General features: G+C 41.1%; 1 protein-coding gene across 3 annotated transcripts in view; it reads right to left on the reverse strand.

Annotated features, from left to right (window-relative positions):
• Positions 1–20,986, reverse strand: part of LOC129830461 (poly(rC)-binding protein 4-like) — a 53,778-nt gene that overhangs the window by 15,564 nt on the left and 17,228 nt on the right. For 2 of the 3 annotated variants that reach the window (XM_055893049.1, XM_055893051.1), the window contains exons 2-5: positions 11,260–11,451; positions 10,889–10,912; positions 9,245–9,277; positions 7,653–7,769 (exon numbers count right to left, since the gene is read on the reverse strand). In XM_055893049.1, coding sequence (XP_055749024.1) covers positions 7,653–7,769; positions 9,245–9,277; positions 10,889–10,912; positions 11,260–11,367 — 282 coding nt within the window. In that variant the 5' untranslated portion in view covers positions 11,368–11,451. The remainder of the gene's footprint in view (positions 1–7,652; positions 7,770–9,244; positions 9,278–10,888; positions 10,913–11,259; positions 11,452–20,986) is intronic. The other variant, XM_055893052.1, reaches the window with a different exon arrangement.

The raw sequence follows: 20,986 nt of genomic DNA on the forward strand, positions 1-20,986 counted from the left end.
TCTCTCTCTCTCTCTCTCTCTCTCTCTCTCTCTCTCTCTCTCTCTCTCTCTCTCTCTCTCTCTCTCTCTCTCTCTCTCTCTCTCTCTCTCTCTCTCTCTCTCTCTCTCTCTCTCTCTCTCTCTCTCTTCGGAGTGCATGCTGGGAGTGAGTCGTCAAGCAGGAGTGTTTGTGAGAGCGACTGGATTTCTTTTCATTCTATTGGGTTTTGGTATGTAAATATATATATATTGATTAGTTTAGTTGGTTTAAAAATAATTTTTCTAATTATTAATTAACAAGTAGAGGGGTGGTGGGATAGTTTGAGGTTGTTTGTTTTCGCGAGGGCACAACCAGCGGGTGTGGCTGGTTGAAATGTCCACTCGTGGAAGTTTGGAGTATGAAAAACTTAGTCGGCGCAATGGAATTAAGATTTTGGCAGAGGTTGGATGTTCAGTGGAAGAATGTGTTTTAGCGGTAGGTAGTATGATTGGGTATGATAGCATCAAATCAGCCTCAAGGATGAATAGCGCAGTAGTGATATTCTTAGATTCCATTGGAAAGGTGAATACGATGGTGGAGAACGGTGTTGTTTTGCGGGAGACACAGACGCAGGTATTTCCACTTATGAATCCGGCTAAGAAGGTTATATTGTCTAACGTACCACCATTTGTTAGAGATGAAGTGTTGGAGAGAGAATTATCGCGTCATGGTCAAATTGTATCTACAATAAAGAAAGTTATTTTTGGATGCAAATCTCCGTTGCTGAAACATGTCGTGTCTCATAGGAGGCAAGTGCATATGATCTTAAAAAAGGAAGTTGATGAACTGAATTTAGCGTTCAATTTTAAGATTGATGTATTTGATTATGTATTTTACGCTTCTACTGAATCAATGAAATGTTTTGGGTGTGGAAGAGAGGGGCATTTGGTGCGTAGTTGTCCTGAGAAGGAGCGCGCAGAGCCCGGTAGTAGTTATAGTGATGGTACAGATAACGCATCGACGCAAAGGGATGAAACTGCTAAAGGTACAGGGGAAGGAAGAAGGTGGGCAGATGTGGTTGGAAAAGGAGGAGAGGAAGGCAGTGTGGATACGGGGACAATTGTGGTGGATCAGAACAAGGAGGGAGGGGAAACAGTCGGTGAGATTGCGACTGCCGTCGCTGAGGTGGTGTTGGAAAATGAAATTGGAGATAAAGAGGAAATTGAAATAACAGGAAAGGAAGAAGATGTTTTCAAAGTACCGAGGAGTAAGAGAAAGAATGTAGGGGGTGGTGAAGGGTCTAATTCTAAGAGGAAGGTAGAGATTGATAAATTAGTTGAAGATGAAAAGGTTGAAGAGATGGTGGAGTTTTCCTCTGGGGAAGGTAGCGAGAGTGAGTCATCTGACGCGTCACAACAAAATAGCGAGATAATTGGGGAGGAAGGAAGGTATGGAATTAAGAAGGTACGCCAATTTCTGAAGTTGACAAAAGGGAAGAAATATATGCAGGATTACAGTATAACTGATTTTTTCCCTGAAAGTGAATTGTTTATTGAATCAGCAAAGTTTTTGATGTCAAAAATAACGGGGGGAGGTTTGACAAGCCCTGAAATTGCTAGACTTAAGAAGGTGGTCACGAGAGTGATAAGTGATGTAAATTCTAAAGAAAATGAAAGAGTTTAGTTGCAATTTTAACTCTGTAAAGAGATGGGATGTCTGTATCTTCCTCTGTATATTTTTTTCATTCATGAGCAGTTTTAAGATTTCTTCTTTAAACATAAATGGGGGAAGAGATGTTAAAAAAAGAGCGATAGTGTATGAGTTAATTAGGGGAAAGGGAAGTGACATAAATTTTCTACAAGAAACGCATAGTAATTTGGAAAATGAAGTTATGTGGAAACAGGAGTGGGGGGGGACAGTGGTGTGTAGTCATAAAAATTCTAAAAGTGGGGGTGTGGCTATATTGTTCTCAAGAGGGTTTTTGCCTTTGTCTTATGAGGTTGAAGAGGTAGTTGAGGGGAGGTTATTAAAAGTTAGAGCAAGGTATGAAAACATCACTATGTGTCTGATAAATGTATATGCCCCAGTGGTGGCAGTTGAGAGGGTATGTTTTTTAGAGACATTATCAAATACCATTGAGAAATGTAACAATGAAGATTATTTATTTATTACTGGGGATTTTAACTGCACAGTCAGTGATTTAGATAGAAATCACCAAGAACCTCATATAGCCTCAAGGACCTTTTTAAAGCGCCTCATTGTAACACATGAATTGTGTGGTATTTGGCGGAGTCAAAATGGAGGCACAAGGCAGTACACCTGGGCGCATGTGAGAGAGAACACCATCTCTATGGCCAGGTTAGATAGGTTTTATTGTTTTGAGCATCAATCTCAGGTCTGTAAATCAAGTGTGATAACCCCAGTGGGATTTTCTGATCATTGTTTAATAACAGAGGTGGTGTTCATTAACGATGTAAAACCCAAAAGCGCATACTGGCATTTTAATATAACTTTATTGAGTGATGCTCACTTCAGGAAATGTTTTTGTTTTTTCTGGGAGAGGTGGAGGTCTCAAAAGGACAGTTTTGTATCCATTCAACAGTGGTGGGATATAGGGAAAATCCAGATTCAACAATTTTGTAATCAATACACGAGGAATGTCACCAAGGATATCACCAGATCAATGAAAGCCCTAGAGTTTGAAATAGTGGAACTCATGACGTTGGTTGAGACCACAGGAGATCGAGGCCATACGCAGGCACTCAAGAGAAAAAAAGTTGAATTGGCAGACCTGCTGGGTATCAGAGCACAGGGGGCATTGGTGAGAAGTAAGTTTCAGGGAATCTCTGAAATGGATGCCTCATCCAAATTTTTCTTTGGTTTAGAGAAAAAGAATGGACAAAGAAAAATTATTCATTGTCTCAAATCAGCTGTTGGACAAGAGCTCACTAGCCCTAGTGAAATTAGAAAGAGGGCAGTAGAGTTCTATGCTGAGCTCTACAAGTGTGAATACAAAGAGGATAAAACAGTGACACAGCAGTTCCTTGATGGGCTCCCAAAGGTGGATGCAGAAGCTCAGGTTGAGCTTGAGCAACCATTGTCTTTGCAGGAGTTATACTCTGCATTAAAAGGCATGGAAAATGGAAGGGCACCAGGCTTTGATGGGCTTCCCGTTGACTTTTTTAAGTCTTTTTGGACTATGTTGGGAGAAGATTGGCTAGCAGTAGTTAATGATAGTTTAACCGGAGGGTTACTACCAATAAGCTGCAGAAGGGCTGTCCTCACCCTACTGCCCAAAAAGGGGGACCCTAGGTAGGTGAAAAACTGGAGGCCGGTGGCTTTATTGTGCACTGATTATAAGATATTGTCCAAGGCTTTGTCCAACAGGCTGAGGGAGGTGATGGGGCAAATCATACATACGGACCAGTCCTACTGTGTTCCTGGCAGGCAGATAGGGGATAACATTTCTCTGATTCGTGACTTTTTGGACGTCTCTAGGGCTATTGGGTTGGATGCTGGTCTAATTTCAATTGATCAGGAAAAGGCATTTGACCGAGTTGAACATCAATATTTATGGCATACGCTTGAGGCGTTTGGGTTCAGCTCTGGTTTTATTGACATGATAAAGGTGATAGATGGTGACATTGAAAGTGTATTGAAAGTTAACGGTGGTTTGAGTGCTCCTTTTAAAGTGTGTAGAGGTATTAGGCAGGGATGTTCTTTATCAGGGATGTTGTATGCCATTGCTATAGAGCCACTACTAAATAGCATTAGAAGTCGCATTGAAGGGGTGTACATTTCCGAGGATATTCCTCCTATTCGTCTTTCAGCCTATGCTGATGATGTAGTTGTTTTAGTGAAAAATCAAGCGGAGGTGGATAGTTTGAGTCTAATGGTTGATCGGTTTAGGGGAATATCCTCGGCAAAAGTAAATTGGGAAAAGAGTTGTGCTTTACAGATTGGAGAATGGTCTGGAGGGATCATGGCTTTGCCAGGGGGCTTGGAATGGTGTAAGGGAGGGTATAAGTATCTTGGAGTGTACTTAGGAGATGAGGGGATTATGGAAAAAAATTGGATTGGGGTGGTTGAAATGGTGGAAGGGAGGATGAGGAGATGGCGTTGGTTGTTACCTCGAATGTCATATAGGGGGCGAACTATTATAGTTAACAATGTGATTACCTCTGCACTATGGCATCGGTTGGCAGTTTTAGAACCACCATCTGGCCTTCTGGCTAAGATACAGGCAACTATTGTGGATTTCTTTTGGGATAAATATCACTGGGTTCCACAAAGTGTTTTGTATTTGTCAAAAGAGGGGGGACAAGGTCTGGTACATCTTGCTAGTAGGGCTGCTGCTTTCCGGTTTCAGTTTATTCAAAGGTTGCTTTATGGACAGGAAAATGTGGTGTGGAGGGGGGTAGCAGGCCTTGTGTTACAGAGGGTTGGAGGATTAGGTTTAAAGAAGGCTTTATTTCTGGTTGATAGTAGCCAGATTTCTAGGGAGGGAGTACCTCCGTTTTACAGAGGTCTTCTCAGAGTGTGGAGCATAATGAAGGTGTCCAGACGAACTTCAGCGGAGTCAGTGCATTGGTTGTTGGAGGAACCTCTGGTGTTTGGGGCAAGACTGGATTGTACAACTGCAGCTGTTCCACATTTCTCCAAGATTCTGGTGAAGGGAAAAATAATCACCTTAAGACAGTTAATGGCAATGGCTGGGCCCGACTTAATGGATGGAAGACGGTTGGCTGAACATTTGGGGGTGAGGTCGGAAAGGATTGTTGGACAAATGCTGGGAAGCTGCAGGAAAGCTCTGTCAGCGGAAGAGTGGGGAATGCTTAATAGCCACAAGAAGAAGGAACAAGATGAAGACGTCTCATTTCCAAGATTAGGGATTACACCAAATATCCCAGAGTCAGAGAGAAAAGGTTTATTGTTGGATTTGAGAGGGTTGGAGGAGGTGGGTTTGGATGAGGTGAATGGGAAGGACTTGTATAGGGGGTGTGTTAAGGTGTTAAATAAAGAGAAATTGAAAAATAGAAAAGACACTCCATGGAGGGTAAAATTGGGAATTGATGACAAGATAAAGCCAGCATGGAGAGCACTGTACAAACCACCGTTACAAAAGGGTACTGGTGATATGCAATGGAGGGTGTTACATGGCATTATTGCAGTTAATGCTTTTGTATCTGTCGTTAATTCAGATGTTAGAGATGGATGTCCTTTTTGTAATATAAGAGAAACCATTTTTCACTGTTTTATGGAGTGTGAGAGGATAAAACCTCTATTGGAAATACTGGAATCTTTGTTTAGAGCTGTAGGTGAGATTTTCAATAACAATGTTTTTATTTTGGGGTTTCAATATAGTAAGCAACAGAAAAGAAAATGTCAAATGTTAAATTTTATTTTGGGACAAGCTAAGATGTCAATTTTTTTGAGTAGGAAACATAAGATAGACACGGGATATGAGAAGGATATAAGATGTGTTTTTAAAGGATTAGTGAAAGCAAGAATAAAAGTGGATTTTGAGTTCTTCTCAGCTGTAAAAGATCTCCCATTGTTTGAGGAGAAGTGGGCATATGAAGGAGTGCTTTGTTTTGTAGAGGAGGGGAAATTATTTTTTGTTGAGGAAATAAGTTGAATGTATATGTTCTTTTGTTTTTTTGTTTTATTTATTTTGTGTAGGAATTACATTTATTGTTTCATTTCTGAAAAGGCAATGTGTCATTATTTATGTTAACAATTGAATAGAAAATAAAGGTTTTATAAAAACTCAAAAACTCTCTCTCTCTCTCTCTTGGCAGAATGGAAAACACACCACATGTATTTCAAACAGAATGCAGTAGCTAGTCGGTGTGCAATAATAATATTAATTTCCCATACTTTACAGAGGTGCCCTCGAGGGGATTTGAGAAAAAAAACATGTATTTCTCCAACAGTTCTTGTGGGCCTACTTTTTCAATTTAAAACCCATGTATATATCTAATGCGGCTATGACACTTGGTTTTCTCTCAGTGTCTATTTTAAGAGAGGCGGATGGATAACGCAGCAATGCTGGTGTGTCGTTGTCTCATTAGAGCTCTGGGCGTCATCTCCCAGATTTGATCTAAAAATATGCATCATATTATAACAACTGTGAACGGCCCGATCCTTCCGCGCTCACTCAAACTCAGTGAGCGACATTTCAAAAGCAAATTGGTGGAAATAAGTCCGGGGGTTACAAGAAGCTGCAGTCACACAAACACGCTTAATCCCCCGTGTATGCTGTGGTTAGGACAATAAGACATCAATGGAGAATGAATAACCTGCTGCAAATAAATGCTCTATATCCTTTCTTAGGAGCTGAACTGTGGTCCTTTGTGATTAGAGAGCCGTTCTGCCCAGACTCAAGTAGGACCATCTCTTTACTTGTGCTCATATAATGACTGGATAAAATGTATTTAATTGACCGCCTTAATGATTAAATCATCATGATCAAGTTAACGATGAGAGTAGATAGTAGAGAACAATATAACTTCTTTACCCATTGGCCAAAAAGAGTTGAGATGTTATTTTTTCCCTTTTTATTAAAGATGTCAGACACATAACACTCAGGCATGCTGAGAGACGTGCCGCTGTAGGTCAGGCCAACAGGTTGCCATGACAACTCGGGAGTTTCGGCTGACAATAGGGTTGGAGAGAGGTGAGAGCTTAAAATCTTTAATGAATGCAGTTCCGCGCGCTCCCAGCCAGCATTTGTTAAGGCACGGTTGGCCCGACTATGCGGGGAGTAACTGCAGGTAGACCAACCGAAATGTTCCTGAATCTACCATGTTAATTCGTTTGCTGGTGGATAAATATAAACATGACGGTTTTAAACACAAACCTCATCTGTTTAATTCAGTAGCGCGTTAACATGTTATTGTCTGTTCTTTCATCATCATTTCATTGTCTGTTCCTCTCCTGTTGTCTGAGCTGTTTCAATGTGAGGCTCTATTGAATACGTCACTATGCTGCATAAAATGCACAATGCTAGTTGAACTTCCCCCTGCAGTATTATAATGAGAAACTAAAAGGCTCTTGCACCAAGAGCAGCAAAAGTCTAACTGGTATCCAACGTCAAATTAATCACCAGTAGAAGCCAACCTGGGAGGAAACCTTGCTATTAAATGTGACTAATGATTCTCCACGATATCTTCAATTTGCATGATGAACTGTACAGTATAAATAAAAACATTTGACCAAATTGGAAACCAGGAAATGATATAGTACCAGTCAAACGTTTGGACACACCTACTCATTCAAGGGTTTTTCTTTATTTGGAATATGTTCTACATTGTCGAATAATAGTGAAGACGTCAAAACTATGAAATAACACATATGGAATCATGCAGTAAGAGAATCATGCCAAGAGTGTGCAAAGCTGTCATCGAGGCAAAGGGTGGCTACTTTGAAGAATCTCAAATATCAAATATATTTAGATTTGTTTAACACTTTTTTGGTTACTACATTATTCCATATGTACTGTTTCATAGTTTTGATGTCTTCACTGTTATTCTGCAATGTGGAAAATATTCAAAACAAAGAAAAACCCTCGAGTTGAGTAGGTGTGTCCAAACTTTTGACTGGTACTGTACATCAAATCAATTGAAGCCGAGGGGCAGCTTTGCCCCGCTTAAGAAAATCTCTTAGGGAAACAGTGATTGTGTTGTCTTACCTCTTCCAGTTTGTATGTGATCATGGTGAATGCCCTGAAGACACAGTCTGTAGAGCCGGTGATGGTGATGATCCTCTCTGGACATGATCCCTCTGAAATGTTGACTCGTGCACTGCTCTGTAGGGAGACAGACCAAGAAGTAAAGTAAACGGAAGCGATACGGGTAAGGGGAAAAGAGTCATAGGGATGAGGGACAAAAAAAAAAGGTCAAATTTAGCAAACTCCAGACCAGTAAATACACCCTGTCCTACAGATACCTAACAATAGATAGCTGGATCATCATACAGGGAATTGACCTCGCTGTAATTTAACCCCAGGCTGGTACTCTGATCCCTCCATCCAATGTCATTTCATTTATCTCCAGAGCCCTGCGGAATGGTGAGTGGACACGTGTGTAGTAGAGGTATGGTGGTACTTTAACCTCTATGATGTTTATTACAGTCATCCCACTGAGTCATTCTGACAATGTGGAGACAGAGAGGGCCTGGGGAGGAAGCCAAAGAGCCTCACATAGGGGGAACTAATTAAAGGCCTGTTCGTCTGACTGACGGACTGGGTGGACGGATGACTAGCATGGATGACTGGTTCACTGGCAGACAAATCCAGTGGCTGTATAGCTCCCTCAGTCTATCTGCCTATGTTTATCATTCTGCTTCATAAAGTAAAATATAATAGCTTTGCATCAGGAGTCAGAGTGATTTGAACCAACACAATGGCAATCTAATTACTTTTTGTACAGAATTAATCAAGCGCCATCGGATCAACTGCACCCTTGAGGTTTATGAGGGAGAAATAAGAGAGAGACATAAAGGGAGAGAGAGGGGTAGGCAGAGATAAAAAAAAAACTGGACTGAAAATTGGAGAGAGGGAAAGAGACCTAGAATAAAAAAAGAGACAGGGAGAAAGAGAGCTTGATACTGAGGCTGATTTGTATTTATTTAACTAGTCAGTTAAGAACAAATTCTTATTTACAATGACAGCCTACTGGGGAACTGTGGGTTAACTGCCTTGTTCAGGGGCAGAAAGACAGACTTTTTCCTTGGCAGCTCTGGGATTTGATCCAGCAAACTTTTGGTTACTGGCCCAACGCTCTAACCGTTAGGCTACCTGCCACCCCAAAAATGGAGAAGAAGATATGGAAGGAGAGAGTGTGAAAAAGGGAGAGATTTTTTATTGAAAGAGAAGAGTGGCCAATGGGCAGGTCAGACTATAAGGCTGTTCTGTATGCTATCCCAGTCAACCTTCTCAAACATCCAGAGAGGGTTTGGGTTTAATATTAATGGAACTCTACACCACACATTGCAAACAATATTAGACACTGTCTCCCGTTTGATTATGTTTTGCCTTGAACTATAACCTTTTATTTGTGATGGTACACTTCTGTACTACACAATAACTGGAAAATAAAGATTTCAGACAAATAATGCATATTGACGCAGATACCAGATGTGATATTGATAGCTTTGGAGCTAGATGATATACATTTATTTAATCAATCAATGACAGGCTTTACTTTGGATGCAATATGGTAATGTCGAGTACTCGTACACATATGATGGACAGTGTTAATAGATAGGAAGCTGGTAACATACCTCCTCCCGTATTCTTTTCACCGTCTCACCTTTCTGGGAAAGAGGAAGATGAAAGACAACTTTGAAGTGAGGTGTGTGGTTTGTTTAAAAAGTACTGGCCTCTCAGTGTGTCCTCAACTTGCAGATGGAAATCTGCCTGCACTTCCAATCCCTATTAAACTGATACCTTTCTTCACGTTGACTATATTTCCCCTCCATTGAAAAGTAACCTAAGCTGTCATGGAATAGAAAAGTAGAGTCCTTTTTCAGTCTGAGACGTTTAGCACAAAGCCGCTGACATACAGTATTCTCATCCCATCCTAAATGTATAAAATATAGTAAACGCAGTAAAAACTTAAATCTGCCCCTTTTTGTTCACATCTATATCTACTCTTCTATTATCGACTAATGTCTGTCCTGTCCTTGTGAGATCCTTTCTGTGTGGCCAGCGGTCAGCTAGCCAGCCAGCCAGCCAGTCAGTCACTCCACCCAGGCTCAGGAGTAAAATTAAGTCACACCTCTGTCATACCTCCTCTGCCAGCTTTAGATTGCCACTCCATCTGTCACTTTTATATTGGCCTCAGCCCATCATTCTCTCTTCCTGCTTCTAAACGATTCTACCAACTACACCCATGACATTGACAACCGGATGTTTTCAAATACAAACGCACCCATACTATTTTGTGTACTCAGCCACACTGTTATTTCCTACTAAATAGAATGCTAGTGTGTCATTTGGGATACTGTGGAGGATGTTGGGCTGAAGCCTAGCCGAGAGATAGAGATGAGGAGGGGGAACGGAGTTATTAACACACGTGATTTGGATGGAGAGCCTGGTTACCGCCACACACAGCATTTCTCACCCTCCCACTTCTTCTCCACATCTATTTATCCCCTTTTTTTCTCTCTTTTCTCTCTCCCTCTCTCTTTCTCATCCCCTCTTTTTCTCAATCTCTCATCCCCTCGGTGTTAGTTCCCCCTCGTTCCTTCACTTTCTCTTTCCCCATACTTCTTTATCCCTCTCCTCCTGCTTTCTCTCCCTCTTTCTCTTAGCCTGTGTTCTATTACAAGGCTGCAGGGCTAGTGGGAGCCAGCGAAGGGGTAGAGAGCACCCTACACGCCCTCCTAGAAGACACTAAACTGATCACAAGGGTCTGACAGTAATATGCCTTTTGGAGCTCAGTTTCAACCGGAGGTTTGCAGTCAATGCACTAATGTTTCTGTTTGATGGATTACCGTACTGCATTAGGGAATGGAGAAGGTTTTAAGTGGGTTGGTTTAAAGCAATTACATTTGCAACGGGGAAATACAGTTAGCAAAGTGTGTCAGGAGGCCTTATGTTTGTTTTGCTTCTACAATAGAATGGAAAGATATTGACTGTTTGGGAAAATCAATCCACATAGATTGGCTTATGAATACTTACAAAATGGCATGGTTTCAAGTGTCTATTTTAAATACAGGATAATTCCCATATCTTTTGTTATAGTACAATTTATAGTACAATATTAATACAACTTTAGAAATAGTCTTCATTGATCTGAAAATAGTCATCCCTTGTGATAACAGCATATCTCAAGGATCAAAAAGCCCTTCTGAATAGTGTATCTCTTCAGAAAATAGTTAGAAATAACATAAATGATAGAATAAAAAGATAAGCCTTCTCACCTTGCCTATGATACTGCCAACCTCCTAAAAAGCCCAGGAGAAAAAAATACAAAATTCATGAATTAAAGAAATACAAGATTTATTGAAATATATAAACATAGACTCCTTTAAACATACCATAATGACCTCTTTGTGTGCTAAATCAACATAAATATCTTAATCAAATGTCTCACTTGTATTATTGAAATTTGACAGACTAAGCAGAGCAGGGACATGAGTCCATAGGAAAATCATATTACATACTGTAATTACATCCTCAAACTTTAACTAATCCCTTACAGATAATTCCTGTATGGCTACAGTTCTTCCAACAACGATTCTTATATATTCCCAGATATTCCCATTCACTTAAACCGTCACCTCATACGTACCTTGCCGTGCATGAGCAGTCGGAGTGTGAGGGTCACACCCAGGCCCCCGTCTCCAAAGTCCTGCTCACAGTTCATAGTAATGTGGGAGTTGCACACAGGGAGACGCATGAACGAGGCTCATCCAATGGTCACGTTGTCAGACGAAGGCTGCTGCTCCCTCTTCCTCTCTCTCTTCTCTGTCCCTCCCCAGTCCTACAAAGTCAAGAAAATGCAATATGTCAGATTTGATACCTGTTTGGTATCAATACAACTAGATATCGATACAAACACTCTTACTGGTTTGATGTGTTGTTTTACCTCAACATTTTAATGATGTGATATGAATTAGAATGTCACTTTGGAATAGGAAGTCAATGGAGAAAATATCCGGTTTGCATGACAAGGCATTCCCAAGGCAGAGCCACCCTCACATCTCAATCTCATAATACAGGATGCTTGAAAAATGATCTAAATTCAAGTACAGGGTTAGGGAAGTACAGGGTTGGTTATAATATACATAGCTGGCTGCTACACCAGTAGCAAACTAAGTGCACTGTCCCAAAGAACAAATGAAGGACTGAGAAATCACATGCTGGTGATTTTGATAAATCACTGTTTATCGAGTTATTCTCCAGAGTCATTCACTCAATGCCATTCCAGCCCCAGCCAATTCAGGAAGTAGTAAAAAAATTACAATTGTAAATGGAAAATTGCCAATGTTTTTACCATGGGTATTTTCAAGTGATGTATTAAATTGCATTCATTTCCTGAAATGAATTGGAATCGACCACAACTGTCACATTATATGCACTGCAGTCCACATAATAACTCACAGACACACACATTAGTCCCAGCCCTCTACACCAACACTAATAATGATGCGTCTAATTTGCATGATGCTCTTTGAGACACTCAGAGCAGTCCAGCTGACGATGGAGTCCTTACATGTGGATTGGGTTCTGCACTTGTCCCCTGTAGAGTGACTCATGTGTCCCATCCTCCCTGTCTGGTCAAGGCCACTTGTTTTAATAGGAACGCTGCTGACCGTCCGCCAAGTGCATTCCACCTAGCCTACAATACCCCAGTATGCTGCTGTCCTAGTGTTGGAGCCATCACTGAGAAACATGATCGCTCCCTCCGACTTCCAGCAGGTGCCTCCTTATTTATTAGCCAGCCTCTTCATATCCCTTTATAAATTCGTCAAACTGTGTTAGGGCGGCATGTGGATGTAAATGTGTTCATGTTGTTTTTGTCCAGGCACGTTGGGGTATGTCATATGTGTGAAGGTCATGTTCAATCAAAGGGAGTCTGCTTTTTGATGAGGTGCTACTCCTGAGACCTCCATTCTAGGCAGGTTTATTGTCTTCACTCAACAGCCAGGGCTGCTAGCTATCTGTTTATTTATGTACTCTATGCATGCAGAGGCTTAACCCTGACATGCCATCCCTCTCTGACTATCATATGGTAGCTTGGCTACTGCTTGCCTAAGCCTGTGGTGTCCTGTTCATGACCACGGCATTGCAATGCTGGTCTGTCAGAATCGGCCAGAGAGCAAAGTAGGGTGGTGGTGATAAGGTCTAGAAACAACTTCTGCTTTAAAGAGACAGATTGACTTTGGGGTTTTAGGCTGGGTTTCTGTATAAGCACTTCGTGACAACTGCTGATGTGGAAAAGGCTTTATAAATACATTTGATTGACTGACTTGATAACATTATACAGGCTACGTGGTAAACCATGGGGTGTTGGGTTGAGCGTGCAGAGATTAACACAGAGACAGGGAGGTTTCAGTCCGCAAAAACAACTTTACTAAGACAGAAAATAAACATAACAAAGAAAATCACTTAGGTTTGGCTCGGTCCTTCTTCTCTACTGTGGCTTGGTGTCTGTCTCTCCCCATTCTCCCTCGCGGTGTGCCACAGTGCTCCTTTTATTTGGCCTCCACGGCTGGTTGGCACTTTCCTCTTTCCAATTACCTCCACTTAGGGCTGTCCGTGTCGGGGTGCCAAGCTCCCGTATTCCCAGCAGAGGGAGCCAACGTCGCCTCACGTACCTCCCCAATTATTAGGTAATACTTGAGGATGTCCACTGCCCACTTCAGGGTGAGGCACTCCTTCTCGTATTTCTTCTCCCCCGGGAGGAGTTCCCTGCTGACATACACGATGGGGTGCTCCTCGGCCTCCTGCTCTTGGGACAAAACGGCCCCTACCCCTGTGTCAGACGTGTCTGTCTGGATCAGGAGTTTTTTGAGAAGTCCGGGGTACCGGGTGCGAACATAGCGCATCCTTCAGGGCCTGGAACGTCGCCTCTGTGTCCTCCGTCCATCGCACCGTCTGGGGTAGTCGTGCCTTCGTTAAGTCTGTGAGGGGAGAAGCTATTGCGGCAAATTTAGGTACAAATCTTCTGTAGTACCCTGCTAACCCCAGGAATGACTTCACCTGCCTCTTGGTTCGGGGGACAGGCCATCCCCTAATGGCAGAGATTTTTTTTCTTTATGTTCACATTTCCCCTCCCGATCTGATAGCCCAGGTACTCCACCTCGGCGTAGCCCAGCTTGCACTTGTGGGGCTTCGCGGTCAGACCTGCATCGCTTAGCGCATCCACCACGGCCTGTAACCTACATAGATGTGACTCCCAACTGTCACAGTCCACAATTATGTCGTCCAGATAAGCAGCGGCGTATTCACTGGTAGCCGCAGGACGCGGTCCATGAGGCGCTGAAAGGTCACTGGTGCCCCGTGGAGCCAGAAAGGCACAACCCGTTAATGGTATAGCCCCCCCGGGGTGGAGAAGGCAGTCTTCTCCCGGAAGGCCGCTGCCAGTGGCACCTGCCAGTACCCCTTCGTCAGGTCCAAGGTGCTGACGTATCTCGCCATCCCCAAGCGGTCGATCAGTTCGTCCACCTGGGGCATGGGGTAGGCATCAAACTTACTGACCTTGTTCAGGCCCCGGAAGTCATTACAGAAGCGGACGGTTCTGTCCGGTTTCGGAACCAGCACTATGGGGCTAGACCACTTACTGTGTGACTCCTCCAGTACCCCCATTTCTAGCATTGTCGCCACTTCCCGCTGGACCACCACCCTCCGGGCTTCTGGTATCCGGTATGGTCGTTTTAACGCTTGACTCCGGGCCAGTGGAACCGGTTCCCGATCCGCTCCCTGGTTTTCTCCATCCCCAGGTGTGACCCAAGCAATAAATGTTTGTTTTGTTCGATAATGTCCTTCTTTACGACCAAAAACCTTATTTTTGTTTGCTCGTTTTGTCCAGTAATCCGAATGCTTAAGGCGTGTGCACTAAGTCCAGACGAAAAGTTTTTTTTAAGTACAATAAAAGTTAGTAAAAACATGCCAAACGTTGTTAAAAATCAATCCTCCGGTTGTTTTTGTCATAAATAATAAATAATATTTCAACCGGACAAAAGCTTCGTCAATAGGAAAGGAGAAACAAGAAAGGCGCATGGCTGATGAATGGAAATTTCCACTGGCCACTGATTGAAAGTGCTGTATCTCCCTAATTTTTTCAGAGTAAAGGCCTGAAACAATGCCTAAAGACTGGCCACATGTAGAGGAAGCCACAGAGCTCGTCAACTGTGTCCTAAGTCTTTGTATGGTGGATAGGCTTTCAATGGAAAAACAGCCTTTCAAAATAATAGTACTTCCTGGTTGGATTTTCCTCAGGTTTTCGCCTGCCATATCAGTTCTGTTATACTCACAGACATTATTTTAACAGTTTTGGAAACTTTAGAGTGTTTTCTATCCAAATCAACTAATTATATGCATATCCTATCTTCTGGGCCTGAGTAGCAGGCAGTTTAATTTGGGCCAAAATTCCAAATGCTGCCCCCTACCCTAGTGAAGTTAATGACTCCAACCTAAGTGTATGTAAACTTCCGACTTCAACTGTATATCACTCCAGTGTAAATTGATAAATTGTAATTACTTCACCACTATTGGCCTATTTATTGCCTTACCTCCTTACTTAATTTGCACACACTGTATACAGATTTTTCTGTTGTGTTATTGACTGTACGTTTGTTTATCCCATGTGTAACTCTGTGTTGTTGTTTTTGTCACACTGCTTTGCTTTATCTTGGCCAGGTCACAGTTGTAAATGAAAACTTGTTCTCAACTGGCCTACCTGGTTAAATAAAGGTGAAATAAAAAATGTAAAATAAGAATAACTACTCATTTTGAGGCTCCTTCAACAAAAAGTCAAGACTTCTTATTTGAAAAATAGTAAAGGGTGTCAACTTGCGTACACGAGTGGAAAGGGAGACCACTTCACAGTTCACACTCTTCACAAGCCACCAAGTGCTAACATTCAGAATCTAAATAATATGTGTGAAATGCTTGATAGTGTACTGTATGTGATGTTAACAGAGAGGTCTACTTTCTTGGGGACCTGAATATTGACTGGTTTTCATGAAGCTGTCTGCTCAAGAGGAAGCTTCTCACTGTAACCAGTGCCTGTAATCTCGATCAGGTTATTACTCAACCTACCAGGGTGTTTACAAACACTACGGGAACAAGATCTCCACATGTATCGATCACATTTTTACTAGTACTGTAGACCTTTGTTCTAAAGCAGTATCCATACTCATTGGATGCACTGATCACAATATAGTGGCTACAGTATTTCCAGGAAATCCAAAGTTCCAAAAGCTGGACCTAAAATAGAGAGATCATACAAAATATTTTATAAAATATCTTATGTGGATGATGTTTAAAAAAAATAGTTGGTCTGATTAATGAGGAGCATCCAGACGCTGCATTTGATGAATTTATGAAATTGCTTCTTCCAATTATTGATAAACATGGACCTGTTAAGAAATTGACTGTTATAACTTTTTAGGATCTTTGGATTGATGAGGATTTGAAAAACTGTATGTTTGAAAGAGATGGGGCAAAAGGAGTGGCAAATAAGTCTGGCTGCACATCTGACTGGCTAACTTACAGCAAACGTAGAAATGATGTGGCTGAACTCAACAAGAAGAAGATGAAACGGTATTATGAAGTCAAGAACAATGATATAAAGAATGATGTGAAAAAAACTTTTGAGTACTTAAAATGAAATTATGGTCAGAAAGACAAATCCAACTCTATCTTTCATCGAATCAGATGGTGTATTCATCACAAAACCATTTGATGTTGCCAATTATTTGTATGATTACTTCATTGGCAAAGTGGGAAAACTAAGGCATAAAATGCCAACAATGAACAGTGAGCCATCGTAGAAAGAAAAGCATTGCAAGTTAAAATTTTGTTAGTGTGGATGTGATGGAAAAATTGTTGTTGATCAATAATGACAAACCTCCTGGCATTGACAACTTAGATGGAAAGCTACTGAGGATGGTAGCTGACTCTATAGCCACTCCTATCGGTCATATATTTAATCGTAGCCTAGAGGAAAGTCTTTGTCCTGAGGCCTGGAGAGAAGCCAAAAATCATTCTGCTACCCAAGAGTGGTAAAGCAAACTTTACTGGTTCTAACAGCAGACCTATAAGCTTGCTGCCAGCCAGCAAACTGTTGGAAAAAATGGTGTTTAACCAAATACAATGCTATTTCTCTGTAAACAAATGAACAACAGAATCAGCATGCTTAACACTGACACAAATGACTGATGATTGGTTGAAAGATAATAAGAAGATTGTGGGAGCTGTACTGTGCAGCTTTTTATATTTGTACCATAACCTGTTGTTGAGAAACTTATGTGTTAAGGCTTTTCAACCTAATGGATTAAGAGCTATCTATCTAACAGAACTCAGAGTGTTTTCTTTAATAATGGAAGCTTCTCTAATGTCAAACAAGTGTGGTGTACAACAGGGCAGCTCTCTACTCTTTTCTATTTTTACCAATGACCTGCCACTGGCATTAAACAAAGCATGTGTGTCCATGTATGCTGATGATTCAACCATATATGCATCAGCAATCACAGCTAATGAAGTCACTGAAACCCTTAATAAAGAGATGCACTGTTTTGGAATGGGAGGCCAGTAATAAACTGGTCCTGAACATCTCTAAAACTAAGAGCATTGTGTTTGGTACAAATCATTCGCAAAGTTCTAGATCCCAGCTGAACGTGGTAATGAATGGTGTGGCTGTTGAACAGGGTGAGGAGACTAAATTACTTGGTGTTACCTTAGATTGTAAACTGTCATGGTCAAAACATGTATATTCAAAGGTTGTAAAGATGGGGAGAGGTCTATCTGTAATAAAGAGATGTTCTGCTTTTTGGACACCACACTCCAAAAAGCAAGTCCTGCAGGCTCTAGTTTTGTCTTATCGTGATCATTGTCCAGTCATGTGGTCGAGTGCTGCAAAGAAAGACCTAGTTAAGCTGTAGCTGGCCCAGAACAGAGCAGCATGTCTTGCTTTTCATTGTAATCAGAGGGCTAAAATAGATACTATGCATGCCAGTCTCTCTTTGCTAAGAGTTGGGGAGAGACTGGTGTTTTTATAAGAATCATTAATGTGTTGAAAATCCAAAATTGTTTGCATAGTCAATTTACACACAGCTCTGACACACACACTTACTGTACCCCACCAGGCATGACACCAGCAGTCTTTTCACAGTCCCCAAATCCAGAACAAATTCAAGAAAGTGTACAGTATTATACACTGCTCAAAAAAATAAAGGGAACACTTAAACAACACGATGTAACTCCAAGTCAATCACACTTCTGTGAAATCAAACTGTCCACTTAGGAAGCAACACTGATTGACAATAAATTTCACATGCTGTTGTGCAAATGGAATAGACAAAAGGTGGAAATTATAGGCAATTAGCAAGACACCCCCCAAAAAGGAGTGATTCTGCAGGTGGTGACCACAGACCACTTCTCAGTTCCTATGCTTCCTGGCTGATGTTTTGGTCACTTTTGAATGCTGGCGGTGCTCTCACTCTAGTGGTAGCATAAGACGGAGTCTACAACCCACACACGTGGCTCAGGTAGTGCAGTTCATTTTGATTTTCAGTTTGATTTCACAGAAGTGTGATTGACTTGGAGTTACATTGTGTTGTTTAAGTGTTCCCTTTATTTTTTTGAGCAGTGTATAAAGCCATTATTGCATTGAACTCTGTTTCATCTCATATTGATCAAATGAACAGCAAACCTGGTTTAAAAAAACAGATAAAGCAACAGCTCACAGCAAAAATGGCTCTCTCTTATTTGACCTAGATAGTTTGTGTGTGTATATTGATATGTAGGCTACATGTGCCTTTTTAAAATTGATGTAGTTCTATCCAGTTGTGGAAAAAGTATTCAAATGTCATACTTGAGTACAAGTAAAGATACCTTCATGGAAAATGACTCAAGTAAAAGTGAAAGTCACCCGGTAGAATACTATTTGAGTAAAAGTCTAAAACATTTGGTTTTAAATATACTTAAGTATCAAAAGTAAACAGAATTGTTAAAATGTACTTAAGTATCAAAAGTAAAAGTATAAACCATTTCAAATTTCAGGGTCACACTCCAACACTCAGACATAATTTACAAACAAAGCATTTGTTTTTAGTAAGTCCGCCAGATCATAGGCAGTAGGGATGACCAGGGATGTTCTCTTGATAAGTGTGTGAATTGGACCATTTTCCTGTCAAAATGTAACGAGCACTTTTGGGTGTCAGGCAAAATGTAAGGAATAAAAAGTATATAATTTTCTTTAGGAATGTAGTGAAGTAAAAGTAAAAGTTGGCAAAAATAGAAATAGTAAAATAAAGTAGAGATTAGATAGGTGTGAATGCGCGTGACCAGCCCCTTGCTGCTGGCAGATCTCTGACTCATTCCCCTCTCATTCGGCCCCACTTCACAGTAGAAGCATCAGACAAGGTTCTAAAGACTGTTGACATCTAATGGAAGCCTTAGGAAGTGCAACATGACCCATATCCCACTGTATCTTCAATAGGGGCTGAGTTGGAAAACGACCAACCTCAGATTTCCCACTTCCTGGTTGGATTTTTTCTCAGGTTTTTGCCTGCCATATGAGTTCTGTTATACTCACAGACATCATCCAAACAGTTTTAGAAACTTCAGAGTGTTTTCTATCCAAATCTACTAATCATATGCATATATTAGCAACTCGGACTGAGTAGCAGGCCGTTTACTCTGGGCACCTTTTCATCCAAACGTGAAAATGCTGCCCTCTATCCATAAGAAGTTAACTAGCTTGTCCTGCGTTGCATATAATCAAAGTGGTGACTGTTAATTTATATCGAATCACAGCCTACTTCAACTTCGCCAAATGGGTGATGAAAAGCACATTCGTGAATAAAGCGCAATCATTGCACAAATGTACCGAACCATAAACATCAATGCCTTTCTTAAAATCAATACACAGAAGTATTTTTTTTTAAACCTGCATATTTACTTAATATAAATGCATGTTAGCAGGCAATATTAACTAGGGAAATTATGTCACTTCTCTTGCGTTCAGTGCAAGCAGAGTCAGGGTACATGCAGCAGTTTGGGCCGCCTGGCTCGTTGCGAACTGTGTGAAAACCATTTCTTCACACACAGTTTGGGCCCCATTACTAAGGTCACCAACACATCTATTGGTCTCGGGGTGTTTCCAAGGGTATGGAAGTCGGCCATAATAACGGCCATCTTTAACTTCTTCTGGCTGCAGCCCGACACCGGTACACTTATGACAACATCCAGCTCAAGTGCAGGGCGCGAAATTCAAAATATTTTTTTTTTTAATATTTAACTTTCACACATTAACAAGTCCAAGACACCAGATGAAAGGTGCACATCTTGTGAATCAAGCCAACATGTCCGATTTTTAAAATGTTTTACAGGGAAGACACAATATGTAAATCTATTAGCTAATCACGTTAGCAAAAGACACCAATATTCTTACTCCATCAGTTTATGACTCCATCAGTAGCTATCACAAATTCGGCCAAATAAAGATAAAAATAGCCACTAACCAAGAAACAACCTCATCAGATGACAGTCTGATGACAGTCTGATATTTTTTTCGAAGAATTTGCATATTTCAGGTATAATTCATAGTTTACATTTCAGCTACAATCAGAAATTGCACCGAAAGCAGCCATAATATTTACAGACACCAACGTCAAATACCTAATTACTCATCATAAAACATTTCTGAAAAATACATAGTGTACAGCAATTGAAAGACAGGCATCTTGTGATTCTAGACAATATTTCCGATTTATTAAATGTTTTACAGCGCAAACAAAATGTAGCGTGATATTAGCATAGCCACAATAGCCAGAAACACTTGGGCGCCCACGACCAGTCAACATGCACGACAGATATTAGAAATAGCATCATAAAATGTTTCTTACTTTTGGTGATCTACCGTCAGAATGTTGGATAAGGTGTCCTTTGTCCAGAATAGTCGTTGTTTTGATCTGGAATGGTAAATATCCCTCTTCATTTACCATGGGCACTTGCCAAGTGACACGGATTACTCCAACGTCAACAAAGTTAGAAAACGGAACACGGCAAAACTCCCGAAAAAGTTTCAATAATCTGATTAAACTATATTGAAAAAACATACGTTATGATGATATGGTGACATGTATCAAATCAAATCTAAGACGGAGATGTTCGTATTTCATAACGACAGCTAAACAGAAGCCATATCAATGTCCTCTTTCGCGCGCTCCAGAAACAGGAAATGAACGGTCACGTCAAACAAAGACTTTTTATTCCACCTCTGACCAAGATAGACACGAAATTTCTTCTCTCACCGCATCTTGACAACCAGGGGAAGGCGTAGGAAG

The sequence above is a fragment of the Salvelinus fontinalis genome, chromosome 31 (assembly GCF_029448725.1).
Source record: "Salvelinus fontinalis isolate EN_2023a chromosome 31, ASM2944872v1, whole genome shotgun sequence".
In the NCBI taxonomy this organism is placed as follows: domain Eukaryota; kingdom Metazoa; phylum Chordata; class Actinopteri; order Salmoniformes; family Salmonidae; genus Salvelinus; species Salvelinus fontinalis.